The sequence below is a fragment of the Trichosurus vulpecula genome, chromosome 2 (genome assembly GCF_011100635.1).
Source record: "Trichosurus vulpecula isolate mTriVul1 chromosome 2, mTriVul1.pri, whole genome shotgun sequence".
NCBI lineage: Eukaryota > Metazoa > Chordata > Mammalia > Diprotodontia > Phalangeridae > Trichosurus > Trichosurus vulpecula.
This window is the reverse complement of record NC_050574.1, coordinates 111,479,717-111,500,839: the sequence shown is the minus strand read 5'-3', so window position 1 is coordinate 111,500,839 and position 21,123 is coordinate 111,479,717. Positions and strand designations below refer to the sequence as shown.

Sequence of the window (21,123 nt, the reverse complement as noted above, 5' to 3'; positions counted from 1 at the left end):
GAGTGCTGAGGGAAGAGTTAGGATTCGTGAGTGATTGTTTACAGGAAGGCCCTAGCAGGAGGGAAGGTTACAGGACGGCTTGATTCCTCTCTATAATACTGTGTTATAATTTCCTTGTTGCTATATTGAGGTGGGCTTACTGGTTTTGGAATATAATTACTACTATATCAAACTGGAGTAGCTGGTCTTGGGATTTCATCCTCTGGAATCTAAATAAATGTTATACTTCCTCTGCCTTCTAGCTAGGGAGCTTTTCGTACTTTGTGATTCTCAACCATACAGGCATGTTCATGGTCATCCTCAACGTCATGAATCTTGCCTTACTGATACATTCTCAAAGAAAGAAATTGTGTGTTGTGAGAGAAGGCAGCCTTGCTTATATATACACACATATTTTATAGAATACTTAAATACTTAAATCTTCCATTTCTCATTAAAAAGCACAAGAAAGGACTCTGCCCTCAAAACAAATTTGAAATCTCTTGTGATAAAATGGTTCCTTGGGTAGTGTTCATCTAAGGAAAGGGAAATAGGATACAATTGTCTGGGTCCTTCACCCTGAATTGGATGACCTGGGTTGAAGTTCTGATCCTTTAATTTTCTACCTATGTGATCTTAGTCAAGTTCCTTATCCTCTCCTTTGGACTTTCCTCATTCATAAAATATAGATGATAATGATATCTGCACTACCTTTCTCACAGAGTTGTTGTAAGAATCAAATGAAATAAGGTATTTAGATGATTGGTAATAAAGTGCTATATAAATGTGAGTTGTTATATATACCTCTTATGTTGAAGTTTCTATATAGTAATATATAACTTCATGAATAATTCAAGCATCCCTTCAGCTATTAAACTAATTTTGAAAGCTTTTTCACTTCTTAGATTGTTTGGCTATTTTCCTGAGTAGTTCTAGGTATGCTAAGTGAAAGGGGCACTATGTTGTGAAATAATATAAAAGACATTAAAGTTATGTATTACTAGAGAATGAGGCACGTCAATTAGTTGTACAGTGAGAATGAGAATGAAGAAGTACTAACCAACCAAGGGCTCTCCTGTTATCCTTGAAACATTACAAGAACCAGAGGATCTTACACTATATTCCACAACAAATTCTAAGTGAAGAAAGAATATAAATATAAACAATTGTACCATTAAAAGAAAATTGGAAGTTATATCATTCACAACTTTGAATAGGAACAAATTCATACACAAGTTGCAGGATGGAGAAAATAATAGATGATTTTGATCATATAAAATTTAAAAGCTTTTTTCCAAACAAAACCATTGTGTCAAAAAAAAGAAAAAATTATGGATAGGGAAAATATTTTCACTAAGTATCTAGGATAAAAGTTTAATTTCTAAGATGTGTAGAGAAATTACACAAGTCTATACTATTTGCAGCCCTTACCAAATAGATAGTAAATGGTCAGCAAATATGAACAGTTTTCAAAAGAAGGAAAACATATTAGCAACCATCAGAAAAACTGTTCAAAATCATTAATAATCTGAGAAATGCAAATTAAAATAAGCCAGAGGTAACACTTTGGATTCAAATGGGCAGAAATGATAAAATAAGAAGGAAAAAAATCAGCATTGGAGAAATTGTGGGAAGGCAGGTACTGCAAATGTAGAGCTGTCGATTTGTCCAACCACTCTGGAAAACAATTTGGATTATGGAAAAAAAAAATGAACAAACTTCAGATCCATTGACCTAGAAATCCCACTAGTGGGTTTATGCCTCAAGTAAGTTAATGAAAGTAACAAAGTAAGAAAGTTCTATGTGCAAAAAATTAAGTAAAACAACAACATTTGTAAAAGCAAAATCAATTATATCTCCAATGATTGGAGAACAGCTGTTTGATCAAAGTGACATATGATATCATGCCATAAGAAACAACAAATAGGAAGAATGCAAAGAATTTTGGTAAGAATTACATGAAGTGATGCTGTGTAAAGGAAAAAACACTAAGAGAATATACAACATAACCACAGTAACATAAATAAAAATATATACTATATAATATAAAATGTAAAAAATAAAATAAATAAAAGACTAAACCGAACAATACTCAGATAAAACATAATGGACAATATAGATATCAAATAATTCAAATTGAAGGGGGCGGAGCCAACATGGCAGCTGGAAAGCAGGGACTAGCGTGACCTCCCTGCTGAGTCCCTCCAAAAACCTATAAAAAATGGCTCTGAACCAATTCTAGAACTGCAGAACCCACAAAACAGCAGACGGAAGCAGGGCTCCAGCCCAGGACAGCCTGGATGGTCTCTGGGTGAGGTCTATCCCACACGGAGCTGGGAGCTGGGAGCGGAGCGGAGCAGAGCCCAGCGTGGGCTGCGCAGACCAACCAAACCAAGAGCCGGGCGGAATGTGCCCTAGCGCCCTGAATCAGTGAGCTGCGGCAGTTACCTGACTTCTCAACCCACAAACACCAAAGACAGCAGAGGTTAGTGGGAAAAGCTGCAGGAGTGGAAGCAGTTCGCTGTTCGGCTACCAGCCCTGGGGGCAGCAGAGGTGGGGCAGCTACAGCTGTTGTTGCTTCCGGCCCCAGGCCCACCTGGTGGGAGGAATTAAGTGGCAGATCAGAGCAGGAGTGCACAGCCTGCTGAAGATCTAAGCCCAGTCCGGGTTGCGGGTTCTTGGGGAAGGAGCAGTGCTGGTGTGGCAGAGCTGGCACATCCCCCCCCAGACATGGAACATAGAACTCTCTAGTCTACAAGCACTCATACCCCACTGAAAAACTCAAGGGTCAAGTTAGTTGGTTGGGAATATGGCCAGGCAGTGAAAACGCACCCAGATTCAGTCTCAGAGTTTGCATTCTTTCTTTGGTGACAAAGAAGACCAAAACATACAGACAGAAGAAGTTAACAAAGTCAAAGAGCCTACAACAGAAACCTCCAAGAAAAACATGAACTGGTCCCAGGCCATGGAAGAGCTCAAAAAGGATTTGGAAAAGCAAGTTAGAGAAGTAGAGGAAAAATTGGAAAGAGAAATGAGAAGGATGTGAGAAAACCATGAAAAACAAGTCAATGACTTGCTAAAGGAGACCCAAAAAAATACTGAAAAATACACTGAAGAAAACAACACCTTAAAAAACAGACTAACTCAAATGGCAAAAGAGCTCCAAAAAGCCAATGAGGAGAAGAATGCCTTGAAAGGCAGAATCAGCCAAATGGAAAAGGAGGTCCAAAAGACCACTGAAGAAAATACTACTTTAAGAATTAGATTGGAGCAAGTGGAAGCTAGTGACTTTATGAGAAATCAAGATATTATAAAACAGAACCAAAGGAATGAAAAAATGGAAGACAATGTGAAATATCTCACTGGAAAAACCACTGACCTGGGAAATAGATCCAGGAGAGATAATTTAAAAATTATTGGACTACCTGAAAGCCATGATCAAAAAAAGAGCCTAGATATCATCTTTCAAGAAATTATCAAGGAGAACTGCCCTGATATTCTAGAGCCACAGGGCAAAATAGAAATTGAAAGAATCCATCGATCGCCTCCTCAAATAGATCCCAAAAAGAAATCTCCTAGGAATATTGTTGCCAAATTCCAGAGCTCCCAGATCAAGGAGAAAATACTGCAAGCAGCCAGAAAGAAACAATTTGAATATTGTGGAAACACAATCAGAATAACCTAAGATCTGGCAGCTTCTACATTAAGAGATCGAAGGGCTTGGAATACGATATTCTGGAGGTCAATGGAGCTAGGATTAAAACCAAGAATCACCTACCCAGCAAAACTGAGTATCATGCTCCAAGGCAAAATATGGATTTTTAATAAAATAGAGGACTTTCAAGGTTTCTCAGTGAAAAGACCAGAACTGAATAGAAAATTTGACTTTCAAACACAAGAATCAAGAGAAGCATGAAAAGGTAATCAAGAAAAAGAACAAGAAAAAGAAATTGCAGGGGACTTACTAAAGTTGAACTGTTTTGTTTACATTCCTACATGGAAAGATAACATGTATGATTCATGAGACCTCAGTATTAGGGTAGCTGAAGGGAATATGCATATATATATATATATATATATACACACACACACACACACACACACACACACACACATATATATATGTTTATGTATATATATATAAGTGAATGTGTATGTATGTATATATCTATGTGTGTGTATATATATATATATAGAGAGAGAGAGAGAGAGAGAGTTGAAGATGAAGGGAAGATATCTAAAAGAAATAAAATCAAATTAAGGGATGAGAGAGGAACATATTGAGAGAGGGAGATAGGGAGAGATAGAATGGGGTGGATTATCTTGCATAAAGGTGGCAAGAGGAAGCAGTTCTGTGGGAGGAGGGGAGAGAGCAGAGGGGGAATGAGTGAATCTTGCTCTCATCAGATTTGGCCAGAGGAGGGAATACCATACATACTCAATTGGGTATCTTACCACACAGGAAAGAAGAGGGAAGAAGATAAAAAAAAGGGGGGGGATGATGGAGGGGAGGGCAGATGGCGGTGGAGGTAATCAAAAACAAACACTTTTGAAAGGGGACAGGGTTAAGGAAGAAAATTCAATAAAAGGGGATGGGTTGGGAAGGAGCAAAATACAGGGAGTCTTTCACAAAATGAGTATTGTGGAAGGGTTATACGCAATGATACACATGTGGCCTGTGTTGAATTACTTGACTTCTTAGGGAGGGTGGGTGGGAAGGGAGGAGGGGGGAGAATTTGGAACTCAAAGTTTTAAAAAAAAATAATTCAAATTAAAGTCTATATCCTTCTTTTCCATTAACCAGCAGTAAATGAAATATGGAAAGTAACACATATTATCTCCATCGCAGCCATTTTTTTAAGGAAGTTTTGGAAAACTGTTTTGAAGGCATACATTTTACAAGTTGTGGGCTTGCTGGAGTATATGTTTTTTTTTAAAAAAGCATCAATTAAAAAATAATAACTGAAAAGAATACTGGGAGCAATACTTTTAACTTAAGATATTTTCAAGCCAATATACTTCAATCGGTAATAAGGTGAAATTGGCTATATCCCAAAGAGATCAGACAAGTGGGAAATGGACCTGTATGTACAAAAATATTTATAGCAGCTCTTTTTGTGGTGGCAAAGAATTGGAAATCAAGGGGATGCCCATCAATTGGGGAATGGCTGAACAAATTGTGGTATATGAATGTAATGGAATACTATTGTGCAACAAGAAATTAGAAACAGATGAACTTCATTATAACCTGGAAAGATACATATGAAGTGATGCTGAGTGAGGGGAGCAGAACCAGGAGATCATTATATACGATTACAGACACACTATATCTGTAAGGACTAACTTTGATAGACTTGACTCCTCTCATCAATACAAGGTTCAAAGGCTGCTCCAAAAGACTCATGATGGAAAAAGCTATGTATACCCAGAGAAAGAATTACAGAGTCTAAATGAAGATTGAGGGAAAATATTTGCTCTCTTTTTTTTTTCCTTCTTTTTTGGTTTCATTTCTCTTTTCTCATGATTCATTCCATTGGTTATAATTCTTCTTTACAACTGGACTATTGCGTAAATAAGTTCAATGTGAAGGTATATGTAGAACCTACATTGGATTACATGCTGTCTTGGGGGGTAGGAGGTAGGAGAGGGAGGGAGAGAAAATTTGGAACCCCAAAACTTATGGAACTGAATGTTGTAAACTAAAAATAAAAAATAAATTTATAAAAAATAAATAAATGAATAAATTGACAATTTAACCTCAAACATAAAATTATAAAAGAAACTGAGAAATGCCACCAGAATGTGTTAGTTGGACCATTTATGGATGACGTATAGAAAGCTAGGGGCAAGAATCAAACAGTATCACAAAGTTGTAGCAATCCGTACTGGTGGAGGGAGGACCCATACCCAACAAGGACACAGATTCCAAGTATCAGAATGTTCTAGGTAAACACTCAAAAAGGAGAGATTATTCCTTGTGGCTACAATAGTAGGGACAGTACCAATACAAGGTAGTGAAGGGAGTGCTAAAGGCTTCAGGCATCACCATCTGAAATGACTGGACTTAAGTTTATTTTACCTTCCTTTTACAAATAATTATAATGCCACTTAGCATTTCTATAGCACTTTACATGGGTGATCTTTTTAGGTTTTCCTTCCTTCTACAGCTATGAAGATGGAGGTAAGAAGAGCATTCAAAAGCCCACTTTATTAACCTCCTGATCACAAGGAACCAAAAAGGTTAAAGGAAAGGAAAATTCTAACTTGAGACAGAATCTAGTCAACTTTACACCCAAATATCAAAGAGATAATACTTGTACAGTGCTTAAGAACAGTGCCTTGAATATATTAGGCATTTAATAAATGCATGTTCCCTTGCCCACAAATGTATAGGGTTCTATCCTTATTCCCATTCATGCCATGAAAAGCAAAAATAATAATTATTTTTAAAACTTCCAGTGGTCCTACATCTGAGAATAAGTGTTTGAATAAGATAAAGGGGTGGGAGGAGGCGGGAAGGGAGGAGAGTTTTAGAGAGACAAGAAGGAAAGAAGATAGTTGTTTTTCTTAAAAGCTAGTTTCTTCCCTTTAGATTATGGTCCATCCACACTGCAGAAAAGATTAAGCAGATACATTCAACTATTCTAACAGATTTTCTTTCCCTCAGCCCTCAATACCCCTCACTCTCACTCAGATAATCACATTAGTTTTGTCATTAAAAGCTCCCTTTTCATAGAATGCACCTAACCCGCTTAAACCACCCAGAGAGGTCGCATATGTTGTAAAACACCAGGACAAACGGAAAGGATTTTCCATTTTGTGTCTTATTATTTCACTGTATCTATCTGTATGCTCAGAAGACTAAGCTAAAAGGTTTCATGAGCTATTCCCTAAGAAAAAATGCAGGGGGAATAAAATCTGTACAGTGTCCCTTAAGCTGTTATTTAGCCTGACAAGAGATCCAGTTTTGAAGGTGTTTATGTTGATTGAACAATCAAATGACAGGGGTATTTCTATTTTCTCCTCTCATTTTATTTTTAATCCATCAGCCCAATCCATGATTATTTTGCATGAATGCTATGGAAGCTTTTGTTAACAACAAACAAAAGGAAATTGAACCCATCTACACCAACAAAAATGTACAAAACCAATCAAAAGGAAATTATTTAAAATGAGATGGAAAATGAAATTTGGATACTAACAAATAATGATTCCAAGCATGTGATATCCAGGATTTGAATTCCCCTGTACTTCAGAGATATTTAAATATGTCATCTGTAACATGCCACCTTGAAATTCTGAGTTCACAAACCAGAAAAGGATAGCTGTTTGTCAACCTTTTAAAAAGGAGGAAATGGATCAGAGGGAGGAGGAGTTCTGAATAAATGGAACTATTCAAGTGAAAGAATAGTCACCAACTGGTTAGTGTTCCAGGGCTTAGTGGAATAGGAGAACAACAGAAAGAAGGTCAGGAATGGAGAAATGGAATGAAGAGTTGAGAGAAAGTGATCCAAAACTAGAAAACTGGAAAAAAAAGCCGGCATTTGTGATTTTTTGAAAAGCAGGAAAACAATACTGAAACAAAATTGAAAATATACAGAAGCAACAAATATTTCCATACATGAATACAAGAATAGAGTATGTCATGGGTTTTTTAAAAATTATATCAAAAAGTGTAGTTCAACCACTCAAGAATTCCTTCAACTTTGAAAAGTTAGGATAAAGCTAGTAAAAATGGACTGAAATGAGAATGATGAAAGCTAGATCTGATCAAAAGAAGTAAAAAGAAGACACACATAGAAAAACAGGAAACAAAATTTTATGACCTTAGAAAAAAATTAAGAACATCAGCAAGAAGAATATTGTTAGATGAGGAAAAAAATGTAAAATGTATAGAGTATACTATATTGGCAGTGGTGAGAGGCTTCTGAGAGCACCAGATTATCCTTTTATTTGTAATTAGTACACTAATGTCTTAATTTTTTTAAAATGAATATTTAATTACACAGATTATAAAATTTGGGGAAAACAAAAGTCAGTAGTCTAGTCTCTTACCATAGGACATCATGAAGCTGGACCAACTAACTCTATAAAACAAAGTCCGCTAAGTTTGTACTTTTAAAAAGAATGACAGTACATTGTAACAGCTCCTAAGCACTGAACATACTTTTATAATTGCTGTCTTGTGATTATAACATTCCCACGAGGACAGAGAAGTTCAAGCATTACTCCCATTTTATAGACGGGAAAACTAAGAGAAAGAATTTAAAATTACCATCCCACTATGGTGTGTTGTAATGCAATGGTTACTAAAGACTGGCCTAACTCTCAATTCCAAAGGTCTATCCACTGGACTATTTTGTACAGAGAAATACTCTACTATGAAAAAAAACTAGCTAGTTTGAATATTGCCCCCTCATTATTTTGATGCCAGGTCTCCTACAAGAAAAACTTTTTACAATCAAAACTCACTGGTGATTCTGCTTCTCAGATTTAAGAAACATTGAATCTATAAGAAGTTGAATAGTTATTCCTTTCACAAGTCAGCCTCTCAGAGCTAGAAGTTACCAACTTCAAAGACCATGTGGTCCAAAAGTTACCTGAGCAAGAATCTCTTCTACATCACTATGAAAAAGCTGGTTATACAGCTTTTGCCTGAACAGTCTTGATGAGGAGGGAAATCCATTAACCCTTGATGCAACCCATTACACTGTGAAACAGTTCCATTTGTGGGGAAGGTTTTCTTTTCATTAAGCCCCAATCTGACTCTACAATTTGCATATATTGCTCCTATTTTTTGCCTTCAGTGAACAAGCAGAAAAAATTTTAGCCCCTCTTCCAGGAATGACAATCCTTCAAATTTTTGAAGATTACTATCATATTCTCCACCCCACCTTCTAAGCTCCCCCTGTGCCTCAAAGTTTTCTCTTCTCCACATTACACATTCCCATTTCTACTAATCAGTCCTTGCATTCCAAGGTCTCCTCTCCCCTATCCTGGTAAGTTTCTTCTAGACATGCTCAAAACTGCCTGAATTCTTTCTGAAATGGGCTGAAAGAACTGAACAGAACACTCCAGATGTGGTTAGACAGAGTACAGCATGATTACCATTTCCTTTACCCTGGACACTATACAGGAAGTAGAAATAATATTAAAGAAAACCAAGTTGGAAAAAAAAGCCAACAGGTCTAGACAATGTATACACAGAAGATATCTGGGCTGGAGGCTACACAGTTCTGAGGGTGTTCATAGATTGATTCTCGAAGTATACGAATAGCAGGCAGTAAGATGGCAAAGCCATGAAAAAAAGATCTCAGACCTTACTATAAAATAAAGGCGATTGAGAGAACATCTATACTAATTCATCTATACAAAGTTTTGATGAGAACAAGCTATACTCTCTCATAAAGGGAATCACTGATGAGGACATTAAAGAGAAACAATCAGGTTTTTGCAAGTGATATTCCCACAGTACAGGACATATTTACCATCACACAGCTGACTCGAAGGATGCAGAGAATACAAGATCTCACTGTGCTTCTTGTTTGTTGACTTTATAAAGACATTAAATTTTATAGAGTAAAATACCACCTTAAAGGCTCTTCAACAAAATGTCTTCCAAGCTAATGGTGACAGTGAGATGCATATTAAACACAAAAGTATCACTAAGAATGACTCAAGAACATGTTTCTGTTACCTTAATAGGCCAAGCAGGCAAAGGCATTAAAAAGTCTGAACTATATGGGTAATCCACCATTGCCAGGTTCACCCACGTTTCAGCTAGCCATGATTTCAACATGATTACATCAGTTTGGCTTCTTAATGGGTTGCACAGGTGAAATGCTTCAGAAATCCATTGCAATCCTTCACCTGTGGGAAAGAACAGGATCATTTGCATTTATTTCACTTGGTAACTACAAGTCAGCAAAAATATTTGAAAGATGGCAGTTCATTTCACAATGCTTTATGGCAAATGTTGCCTCAAATAATAGAAGATTACAACCTCAAAGCTACAAAGGACCTCTGAGGTCCTACAGAGTGTCCCAGAAGTCTTAGTTTGGTTTGAAGTTCTAATAGCTTAATCCTAGCCACTCCTCTTCTGTGTTTTGTATATTTGAGATTCATGAGCTTGCCATTATCCTGAACTCCTCACTCTTCCTTGCCCAACATATCAAATAAGCTGCCAAATGTCATTTCTATCTCCTCAACATCTCTCACATCTTTCCCCTTGTCTCTTACAAAGCTATTACTTTAGTTCAGGTTCTCATTCCTTCTCACTGGCATCAGCCTCCTTCATTGGTCCCAGTCAAGGTTTTCCTCCTCTCTCTAGTCCATCCTTCATTTTGCCGCCAAAGTCATTTTCCTTAAGTGCAGTGCTGATCACACAAGTCCCCTACTCGCCCAACTCCAGTGGCTTCCCATTGCCTCAGGACAAACTATAAGTACTTCCATTTGGCTTTTAAAGGCCTACACAACTTGGTTCCAACCTATCTTTCCAGCCTCACTGGACATTTCTCCCTCTCTGGAACTTTCTGATCCAGCCAAACTGGTGTTCTCTCTTTTCCTTGCACAAAGCCCTCCCATCTCTCTTCTCTGTGCCTTTGAACTAGCTTTCTGCCATGCCTAGAAAACACTCTCCCAGCCCCTTACTTCTACCTCATAGATCATCTTTCTTCCTTTAAGATGCAGCTCAGTCAACATCTTCTTCTTGAATCATCTTTTTCTGATCCCTTCAGGCTGCTAGAGCTCTCCCTCCCAAAACACACATTTGTATATGCTAACATTATTTTTATGTTTTATGTATGTGTGTGTAAAACATATACTATATGAGCTTGTCTCCCCCATTAGAACGTAAGCTCATTCCAAATGGTGATTTTTAAATTCTTTGTACTTGTATCCTCAGGAGGTAGCACGGTTCCTGGTATTTAAATACTGTTGACTGGTTTTGTTTTTTAATCCAAGTATAGAATTTAGATTCATCCCTAGCAGATTTCATTTTCTCCAACTCAATCTTTTTAACCTATTGAGATCTTTTTGGAACCCAGACTCTATCAGCCTCCAGGGTATGTGTCATCTGCAATTTGACAAGCATGCCATCTGTTCCACTAAGTCACTGATAAAAAATGTTGAACAGCACAGGACCAAGGGCATATTGCAGGGCACTTCTCTAGACAGAGACTTCCCTCAAAGTTGAAACACTACATTTTGGGTATGATCAGTGGCCTTTTTTGGGTAGTGGCAGACTCTCCAGGCATCTGTTCTTCTGTTTTCATTTGGTGGGTTTTGGGGGAGCAAGGGGAGGCTGAGCCAAGGGGCAGGAGTAAAGAGAGAGACCATAGTACTATACAGTAGAGTTAACATAGATTTTTTTTTGGAATTCAGACTTCTTTCAGAATTCTTTATGTAAAGTTGAATTTGTGTAATACAACTTTAAGTAATGTGAGAACTGCCCATAATAATAATTATAATAGCTAACATTTGTGTGGCACTTATTTATATAGCCCAATGCTAAGCACTTTACAATTATAATAGCTAACATTTATAGAGCACTTACTATGTGTCAGCCATTGTTCTAAGTGCTTTAAAATCAATAATAATAGTTAACATTTATATGTTACCTACTATGTGCCAGGCACTGTTCTAAGTGCTTTACAATAAAAAAGAATAATAATAATTAACATTTATATATCACCTACTATTATCAGGCACCATGCTAAGAACTTTACAATTATTATGTCATTTGATCCTTGCAGCTATCCTGGGAGATAGGTGCTCTTATTATCCCCATTTTATAGATGAAGAAACAGAGGCAAACAGAGGATAAGTGACTTGCCCAGAGTCACGCAACTAATAAGTGTCTGAGGCCATATTTGAATTCAGGTCTCCCTGATTTGAAGCCTGGATGCTCTGTCCACTATACTACCTACCTTCCCCTTTATCAAAACTGACTCCTGGGCTGGCAGAATACAGAATGTAAAAGGTAAGGTGCCACAACAGATCGTCTTTGGAGAGAATCAAACAAGCAGAATAAGAGAATCCCAAGGAAACGCTAAGAGAGAGAGCCTTCCGTCCTAGCAAGGAGGCACAAGACTGTCCCTGATGTGACCTGATTTGATCAGAAGTAGTAGAAAGGTCTTCAGACAAGTGTCCTGGGTCTTCTCCCTTGACCATGTGGTGGTGGTAGACAACGAGAGGCTCTATATTTTCTATTTCTTGATAGATGTAGCTCCACTTTAGAAGCGGTCTCCATTGGCAGTCACATCTAGACTCTATGTTTTGCCTTCCTGTACCTCAATTCTTGTGCAAGGTCAGCTGAAAGATGGAGTCCATCCTGTCTCAGCCCCGCAAGGCCAATAACGATACTAGCAGATCAGGATATCTCTGCCTCCCTTAACCTGAAACACGACAAATGGCTTTCAAGGTCAGTGACTAACCAGTGGTGAAACCAGCAGAACCATGTGTTCCCTGTGAAAAATGTCGCATATTCAGAAGCTCATTTGCTCCATAGAAACATCCTTCTCTATGTAATTTAATCCTTCTTCCTACCTTGGCTTATATCTATGAGTAAAATAAAACCTTTTACTTGTGTCCTAAATTGTAAACAATGGGTTTTCTATGACAACCCTGACCTCTTGTCTTTCCAGTCATCCAGAAGGGAGCAGTAGCCTGACCTTGCTCTCTGTTCCAGCTCTCTCTACTTCTAAAAGATGAATCACTGGGAAACCTAAAAGTCTCAATTTTTCTGTGGATCTCATTTTCTTTGATTTTCACTGTGTGGCCTCATATCAGAGTATGCCCAAAAGACAATTCTATAAATCTTCCTAACTTTGTAGTGTTTCATATTCCTAGAGTTGTTAAAGTTTTTTTTATTATATCACAGTCATTGTTTCATAGATTTCCGCATTCATTCATATTGAGCTAAGGAGTTCCCTTTATAATCCACGTGCTTGAATACTAAATTAGGTTTACTAAACCTAAACTTTAGAGGTTCATCATTGAGATAACAACTTTCCCTCGTAATTTGAATGCTTGATAGTCATTATAAATAAATCTCTCAAGCAAAATGGGTCTATATTTTGTGAGGGTCAGTCTCCAAGTCTAATGCCTAATCTAAAGACCATCAATAAATCTGGGGAGCAACAGACTAGACAAGAATGGCAAAAGATGCCAAGAGTCTCTTGACCAAAGCTTCCTCCTCTTCTAGCAAGCCTAGTAAGAGTCCATTTTTTTTAAACAGTACTTCTGATCAAGAAAAAATTTATCTCTAGACAAATAAATAAATAAATTCTAGATAGGTAGAGTGAATTTAAGCACATAACTATTTCCATTTTTTAAAAAAGTTCAAGAATGAATTCAGCTGATTAAGTGTTATGAATATTATTATCAGAGTAAATAATAAGCTAAATTTCCCTCCTCTTTAGAGTAAAAGGTTCAGGAAATGAGGATATATGTGCTTTTACAATTTTTAAAGATCCAATGAACCACCTTTTCCTCATCTTTGTTGCTGCCATTATCATTATTATTCCCAGCCACCGTTTCTAAACTATGCCCTCTGCACTCTGGCCATCTCCCCCCTCACCAGAACCTTGAACTCCTCCCCCGGAACCTCCCAGGGCTCCAAATGGTGAGTTTTTGCCTTATTTCGCCCAGAATCAGCTCTCCACCTCACTTCCTGGCACCTTTTCCAAACCATGCCACAACACTTGACTCTCCACTCCCCAGACTTCCAGATCCCTGTTATGTGTTGTCTTCTCTTTGTTAAAGAATGTAAGGCCACGGAGGCCAGGGGCTGTCCTGTTTGCTTGTATTTTTATCACCAGCACTTTACACAGTGTTTGACACACAGTTAAATGCTTAATATTTTATCTATACTATATATTGATGTCAAGTACATTCTCTACCTTCCTCAATAACTTCAGCTTTCTTTTTCTTTACTAACACTCCTAGCACCATCCTTAGTGACGTCAACATTTACTGAATCTTTGATGACATTTCCAACAATTTGTTCTCAGTTTCTTTACCTTCTTAACTCTAATGCCCTCCATATATTTGTTTTACTTCACCCACACCTTGAACATTGTCATCACTCAAAATGTCTCCACTTCCTCAAATATAAACTTTGAAACTCACTTCTCAAAAGACAATCACCTCATCGATGCCTCCCTCCTACTGAACCAGGTATTAGCTCTCATCATAACTTTCATTCTCTTGATCCCTCCCAGCTCACTACATTTCCCAACTCAGTTTACATTCATAGCCAATTCAACTATTTCTTTACCAGCATCCTAAAATCCCTCATCCCTTCTACTTTCAACCATAGCACCCATCCTTGCCAACTCTGAGTACACTAACTGCCAGTTCTTTCTTCAGCAATGCTCAAGCACATGGAGGCAAAGTTACATAACACTTCTGATTAATGCCATTACAAATTCCTGTTATCTAATCTGCTGTTTTCAATGCACTTTTGTATTCATTTACTCAAATTTATGTTAGTGTACATAACATGCTACCCTGAGCTCCAAGGAGCTAACTTTACTAACTAGTGACTATTCAAACATTTTCCACTATCCTCGAGGCACTAAAATCACCCCTTCCCACATCACTGTCTTCCCACTTTAGAGGAGAGGGAGGGAACATGTGTTTATTAGCACACAGCACCTGCTATGTGCCAGAGATTATGCTAAGCACTTCACAAATATTATCTCATTTTATCTTCACAGCATCCCTAGGAGGTAGGTACTATTATCCCCATTTTACAGTTGAAGAAACTGAGGCAGACAGAGGTTAATTGAGTTTCCCAGGGTCACACACCTAGGAAGTATCTGAGGCCAGACTTGTACTCAAGTCTTTCTGACTCCAGACTCAGCCCTCTGTCCACTGTGCTGCCTAGCTGCTTCAGATAAAGGCTATCAAACACAAGCTCTTTCAACCCATCACCAGGCAGTCCTCATTCCCACAGAAATTTTTTGCATGACATCTCTTCTCCCCCCCCCCACTATCACAGAGGAAGAAGTGTCCTCTACACTTCCAATGGTAATCCCTCTGACCATTTCCTTGCTCTCGTGTCCTTCAATGATCTCATCCTCCAATGACCTCGTACCATGAAGAACCCCTTCTTTATGACATTTTCAATCTGTTAGTCAATGAGTCAATAAACAATAAGCATCTCCCATTTCCTTAATGTTTAATGTCACTGTGTTAAGCACTGGAAACACAAAAAGAGTTAAAAGATAGTCCCTACCCTCAAGGAGCTCACAATCTAGTGGGGGAGACAACATGCAAACAAATATATACAAAGTGAGCTATATAGAAGATAAATAAGAAAAAATTAAAAGAAAGAAGGCACCAAATTTAAAAACTAAAAGAAGGAATTACAAGGGGTTAGGAAGGTTCCTTGCAGAAGGTGGGATTTTAGTTGGGATTTCAAGAAGATAGGGAAGTCAGTGGTCAAAGCAGAGGAGGGAGAGCATTCCAGGCATGGGGGACAGCCAGATAGAACGGCCAGAGCCAAGACATGGAGTGTCTTGTTTGTAGAACAGCCAGAAGGCCAGTGTCACTGGTTTGAAGGGTATGAGCCAGGGAGTAAGATGCAAGAAGACTGGAAGAGGAGGGAGCTGAGTTATGAAGGCCTCTGAATGCCAAACAGAGTATTTTATACTTGCTCCTGGAGTCAACAGAAAGCCACTGGAGTTTACTGGGCTGACAAGATCTGACTTGCATTTTAGGAAAACCACTCTAGTGGCTGAATAGAAGATGTACTTGAGTGGGAAGAGACTTGAGGCAAGAAGATCCACCAGCAGGCTATTGCAATAATTCCTCTCCACTGACTTTTTACCCTTTGGCCATATATAAACATTCATTTCCCCTACAGTTAAAAAAAATTCCTTCTCTCTGTCATGTTAAGCTACTGTCCCATCTCTCACCTCACTTTCACTAAAAAAAAAAAACCTTCTTAAAATAGTTTATACTTAGCTGCCTCTACCACTCCTTCAATCCCTTGTAATTATGTTCTAACATTTACCATTCTCCAAAAATTGCCCTAAGATCACCATTGATCTAATTGCCAAATTTATTGGCTTGCTTTTTGGTTCTCAGCCTTGGCTTTTCTCCAGCACTTTCCCCTGACCACCACTTCCTTGAAACATACTCCTCCCTTAGCTTCTGTGGCAATGTTTTGTTTTTCCTCCTACCCCTCCAACTTTTCTTTCTGCCTCCTTTCACTAGTTTGTTTTCCTCTTCCTCCCCTTTCAAAACTTCAATTGTTGGCCCTCTTCCCTCAACTATCTTTATATTCTTGCCCCAGACAACTTCACCAACTGCCAGAGCCTCAGCTATCATCTCTATTAAATGATTCTCATATCTTATATCCAGTACTAACATGAGCTCCAGATCCATAATTCCAACTGCCCATTTGACATCTCTACTATAAGCACCTCAAATTCAACACAGCCAAAAAAAATCAAACTTGCTCACTAAACTTGCTCTTTTTTCTACCTTTCTTTTCTTTGTTATTGGCATCATCATTCTCCTAGTCACCTAAGCACAAAAGATCAGTCATTTTTCTTCCCTTGCCTCTCCCTTGCCCTTAATAATACATTCAATTAGTCATTAAATACTATTAATTTAATTTCCAAATCTTTCTGGCATCTATCTTTTCCCTTTCATTCCCACTGCTACACTTAATTTAGGCCCTCATTAGCTCTCACTTAGACTAATGCATTAACCTTCTAGTCAATATTCTTGACTCCAGTTAGTCCTTATTCCAATATATTCTATGTACTGCTGCCAAAGTAATTTAAGGAAAAGCTATTAACATGTCATTCTCATGATGCAGACTCCCTATAGTCTACAGAATGAAGTCCAAGTTCCGTTGCATGATATTCTAGATCCTACATACTCTGGCCCCAACTTGGAAGTCACATTGCCCACTATCCACCTTCACACATCCTATTCTTTGGCTGCTTTGAACAGCCTGCTGTTCCACAAATAGGCCCTATGACGTCCTACCTTTCTTCATGTTACTGTACCTGGAATGTCTTCTCCCATCCCTAATTTTAAAATCCTACCCATCATTCATGGCTCAATTCAAATATCAACTGTTCCTTAGAGTTTCTCTAATTCTCTCTCCTTCTCCTCCCCCTCCCATTACCCATAATCTCCTTCCTCTATATATGTCTTATGTACATCTTACTCCAATGCCTCACTGTGTAACAGAGGTGACCCTAGGTTTTTGGAGACTATGCCAGCAGGGTATATAACCTCTGTAGGTTAGTCCAGAAAGGTTCCAAACACAAGTGCAACAACAGGCTACATGTCTGTTTCCAAGGTACAGCTTAGCACTGTTCTGAAAATGTCATCACCAGAAAGTAAGCCATTAGATAAATTTTTGGGGACCACAGCAACTTATACAGGCCATCTACTAAGGTCAGTAAAGGGATAGGAGATTGGGGAAGAAAGAGGAGGTGGAAGAGGAAAGCAGATTTTGATCTACACTGGTAATGAGAATACCCAAATTGTTGAAATCTCACGTTTGAAGTTTTGAAAAAAAGTATGACTTAACTCCCCTATTAAATTAAAAATCTCCTTGACAGCAGGAACTGGTTCTTGTTCATTGTTAAACCACAGTATCTTAAACACAGAAAGAGATTAATAAAATCTGTTTAATTGAAATTGAACCTGCTTCATATACGGCTCTTTGCCATATCTATCAATCAGATGGCCATGTTTGATATAAGCAGAGGATTTCAGAGAACTAGAAAAGTGTTAATCAAAGATCCAGGAAAAAACAAATACATGCAACATCATTCTATAATTCAAAATCTTTTCTCAGATTAAACCTCTAGTTCTTAATAAAAATCACTGAAAACGGATTTGGGTACTTTTAAAAAAATCTTCTATTTGACTTGGAAAATCAATTTCACCTACTCACCTGTAGATGTTAGCCTATCAATTGCTTTCCAGGAGCCCTGGATGGTTTCTGAACACTTAGAGCCACTTTTTTTGAAGTCATTGGTTACAATTTCAAAAAATTTTCCACAAGAGACCAAATCCGCAAATTGCCAAATGGGAGCGGAGGCTGCAAGAGCTCTGAATAATTAAAGGAAAAAGAGGGAAAGTAGAAAAAAGGAGGAGGGAAAAAAAAACATTAATTAATCAAATTTTAACTTTAAAATGTCACATGAGATTGTATAGGTGATGAAATAAGGAAAAATTATTCATTGATGGAATCTAAACTAAGATCTACAATACAAATTAGAATGAATAATTCTTAATGTAAAATATATCTGTAGATTTGCATTTAAAATCTTTAAAATGTACCACCATTCAATGAGTTTGCACTCACCCAATCACTACATGAGGATATTTCATTCTGAACCAGGCGGCAAGCATCCCTCCATATGAGCCTCCTATAGCAATGACAGGACTGTTTTTAGCACCTGGGATTGTTTTTTTCAAGTATTCAATTAAAACTGCAAAGTCAGCCAGAGCCTGCTCTGATGTCAGATAATTCAAGTGCTTGGAATCCTAAAGAAAAATTACAAATAGGACTATAAATGGCAAATAAAGTGCAGCTTTAATCTAGCTAAGAAACAAAGGATCACTGAGAATTTTGTGCAATCAAGTCAGGGTAGCTGATCAATGCAATTAGTATCCTTAATTAAACAATTGCTATTGCTAAAGTACTTTAGGGTAATGAAACAGCACATGTATATGATACTTAGACGTAAAATCTTTGTTATTGACGAAGTTTCAGTTACACATCAGTGTTAGTAAGTCTTAAAAAAAAAAAGTTCTAGGATACTTTTAACCTGTGAAGCTTTGGTAGATTTCAGGAAAGAAACAAAATGTACACATGGCAAAAGCTGATTCATACAAAAAAGTTTAGAGTAACTTCATCACACAATTGGTCAAAACATATTCTTATCAGATTCTGAGAAGTGAAAAAATAGATATTTAGATGAGAAAGTCAAGAAGGCTTTCCCAATCCTCCAAATTCAGGCACTTTAGCTCTGTCAATTAGCTCTGATTTATCTTGTGTATAGCTCATCTGTACATAGTTGTTTGTATGGTGTCTCCTCTATTAGACCGTGAGTTCCTTGAGAAAAGGGGCTGTTTTTGCCTTTCTTTGTATCCCCAGTGCTTAGCACAGTGCCTGGCACACGGTAGGTGCTTAATAAATGTTTATTTACTGATTGAGTACTGAAACTGATTTAAGCTGTGAAAATAAATTTTACCAAAAAGATTACAGATCACATTCACATCATACCTAAAATCAAGTTTAAAATTTCACAAGGACTAAATACACAAAATTTCTCATAAAGATCTAGAAAGCTTCATATAGAACACTCCAGAATATTATACAAAAATAGTTGAACTTGTCATGTAATACCAGAAAAATTTCCCAAGCTACCATGTTAGTTTAATTAAGCAATCAAATATCTGTTCAGGAGCTGTCTCTCCCTTTGATGACCTGGTTCCTCCTAGAACCTCCATTTCAGTTAGGACACCTCAGTTCCCTTCCACCACCGCCCTGCCATTCCCCACCCCCAGTCTTCATTCTTCCCCAGGCAGCCCAGAAGATTCTCCACTGGGGTTTCTCTACTCTGCCCAAACTGGATGCCTTCAGTTCTCCCCACCTCCCTTTTCATCTTCTTTTCTCTTGTTTTCCCCCACTGGAATGGAAGCTCCTTGAGGGTGTAAAGGGTCTTTCTTTTCTGCTTGTATGTGTATTCCTAGTACTTAGCACAAAGCCAAGCACTTAAATGCTTGTTGTCCCACCAAAGGCTCTACGCTAGGCACCTAGGGACTACAAAGTGTAAGCTATGACTGAGAGATTACTACAGCTTTCTAATTACTATGTCTGCAAAATAGTTCATCTTTTATGTATTTTTTTCCACATAAAAAGACCTAAAGAAGGTTTCTAACAGACTGGGTAGATGCTCTATGGATCTCTATAGGAGAAAGTGAAAAAAAAAGTGAAGAGGACAAAAAGGTTTGGTCAATTTGCAATCTACACCAATGTTAGGAACACTCACATCAATGAAATTACAGATTCATTAAGTATTGGCATATTTTCACACTTCCTTCAAGAGCACAATCAACACTTTAACAGGCTCTTGAATAAATGTCTCAATGATAAGGACCTCTGGGCAGGTACATGTAAGTCACCTACTACAGAGCTTGAGTATCCAGAGAGAGTAGAGAGGTAAATTAGAATGCGGGTGAAGCCAATGGACCCTTTCTCAGAATTATGTTTTTAAATGCATAAAATAAAACATATAGGATAACAGAGGAAGTCAATTAAGTTGAAATAGCTATCAAAGTATTAAGCAAGTTTATAGACCTCAAGTTAAGAACCCCTGCTTTAGAACCTGGAGAACGTTGTACACAGTAACAGCCACAGTGTGAGATTACTGACTTTGACAGACTTAGCTCTTCTCAGCAATGCAAGGACCTAAAACAATTGCAAAAGGTTCATGATGGAAAATGCCATCCACATCCAAAGAAAGAAATATAGAATCTGGATACAGATTGAAGCATACTATTTGCTCTCTCTTTTTGTTTTGTTTTTTCTCTCTCATGGTTCCCCCCATTCAAATTCTTCTATACAACACGACTAATGTGAAAATATGTTTAATAAGAATGTATACGTAAAGCCTATATTGGATTGCATGCCATCTTGGGAAGGCAGGAGGAGGGGAGGGGAGGAGGTGGAGAAAATTTAAAACTTAAACAAGTGAATGTTGAAAACTAAAAATGAATAGACTAATTTAAAAAAAGAACCCCTGCTTTACAACTTCATGATCACATATTTACCAATCTAGGGGACAATTTCATTCCTATCTTTTTGATGACTCCCATTATTGTATGAAGCTTCCTTCACAACTTTTGTTATCTTCCTTCTAGTTTTAACCTCTATTCTTTTGCAATTAACATTTGTCCTTTGTGCCACCTTCCTGAATCAAGAAGTATATTCCTGTACTTCATTGTTTCTATTCCTTTTAGACCACCTATTTATTCATTTAGTTCCCTTCTATATTCTCTTCTGAAATCCTCCTTGTGGCCTGACTTCTGACCTCCAAATACTACTGTTCTTGCTTCATCATTTCACGGAAATATACAGCTGATTAAAACATATTTCCT

At 37.7% G+C, this 21,123-nt stretch overlaps 1 protein-coding gene across 1 annotated transcript in view; it reads right to left on the bottom strand.

Annotated features, from left to right (window-relative positions):
- The window catches only part of LOC118835525 (prolylcarboxypeptidase), an 83,611-nt gene that overhangs the window by 16,183 nt on the left and 46,305 nt on the right, over positions 1-21,123 (bottom strand). The window contains exons 4-6 of the mRNA XM_036742714.1: positions 18,323-18,504; positions 17,909-18,066; positions 9,677-9,849 (exon numbers count right to left, since the gene is read on the bottom strand). Coding sequence (XP_036598609.1) covers positions 9,677-9,849; positions 17,909-18,066; positions 18,323-18,504 — 513 coding nt within the window. The remainder of the gene's footprint in view (positions 1-9,676; positions 9,850-17,908; positions 18,067-18,322; positions 18,505-21,123) is intronic.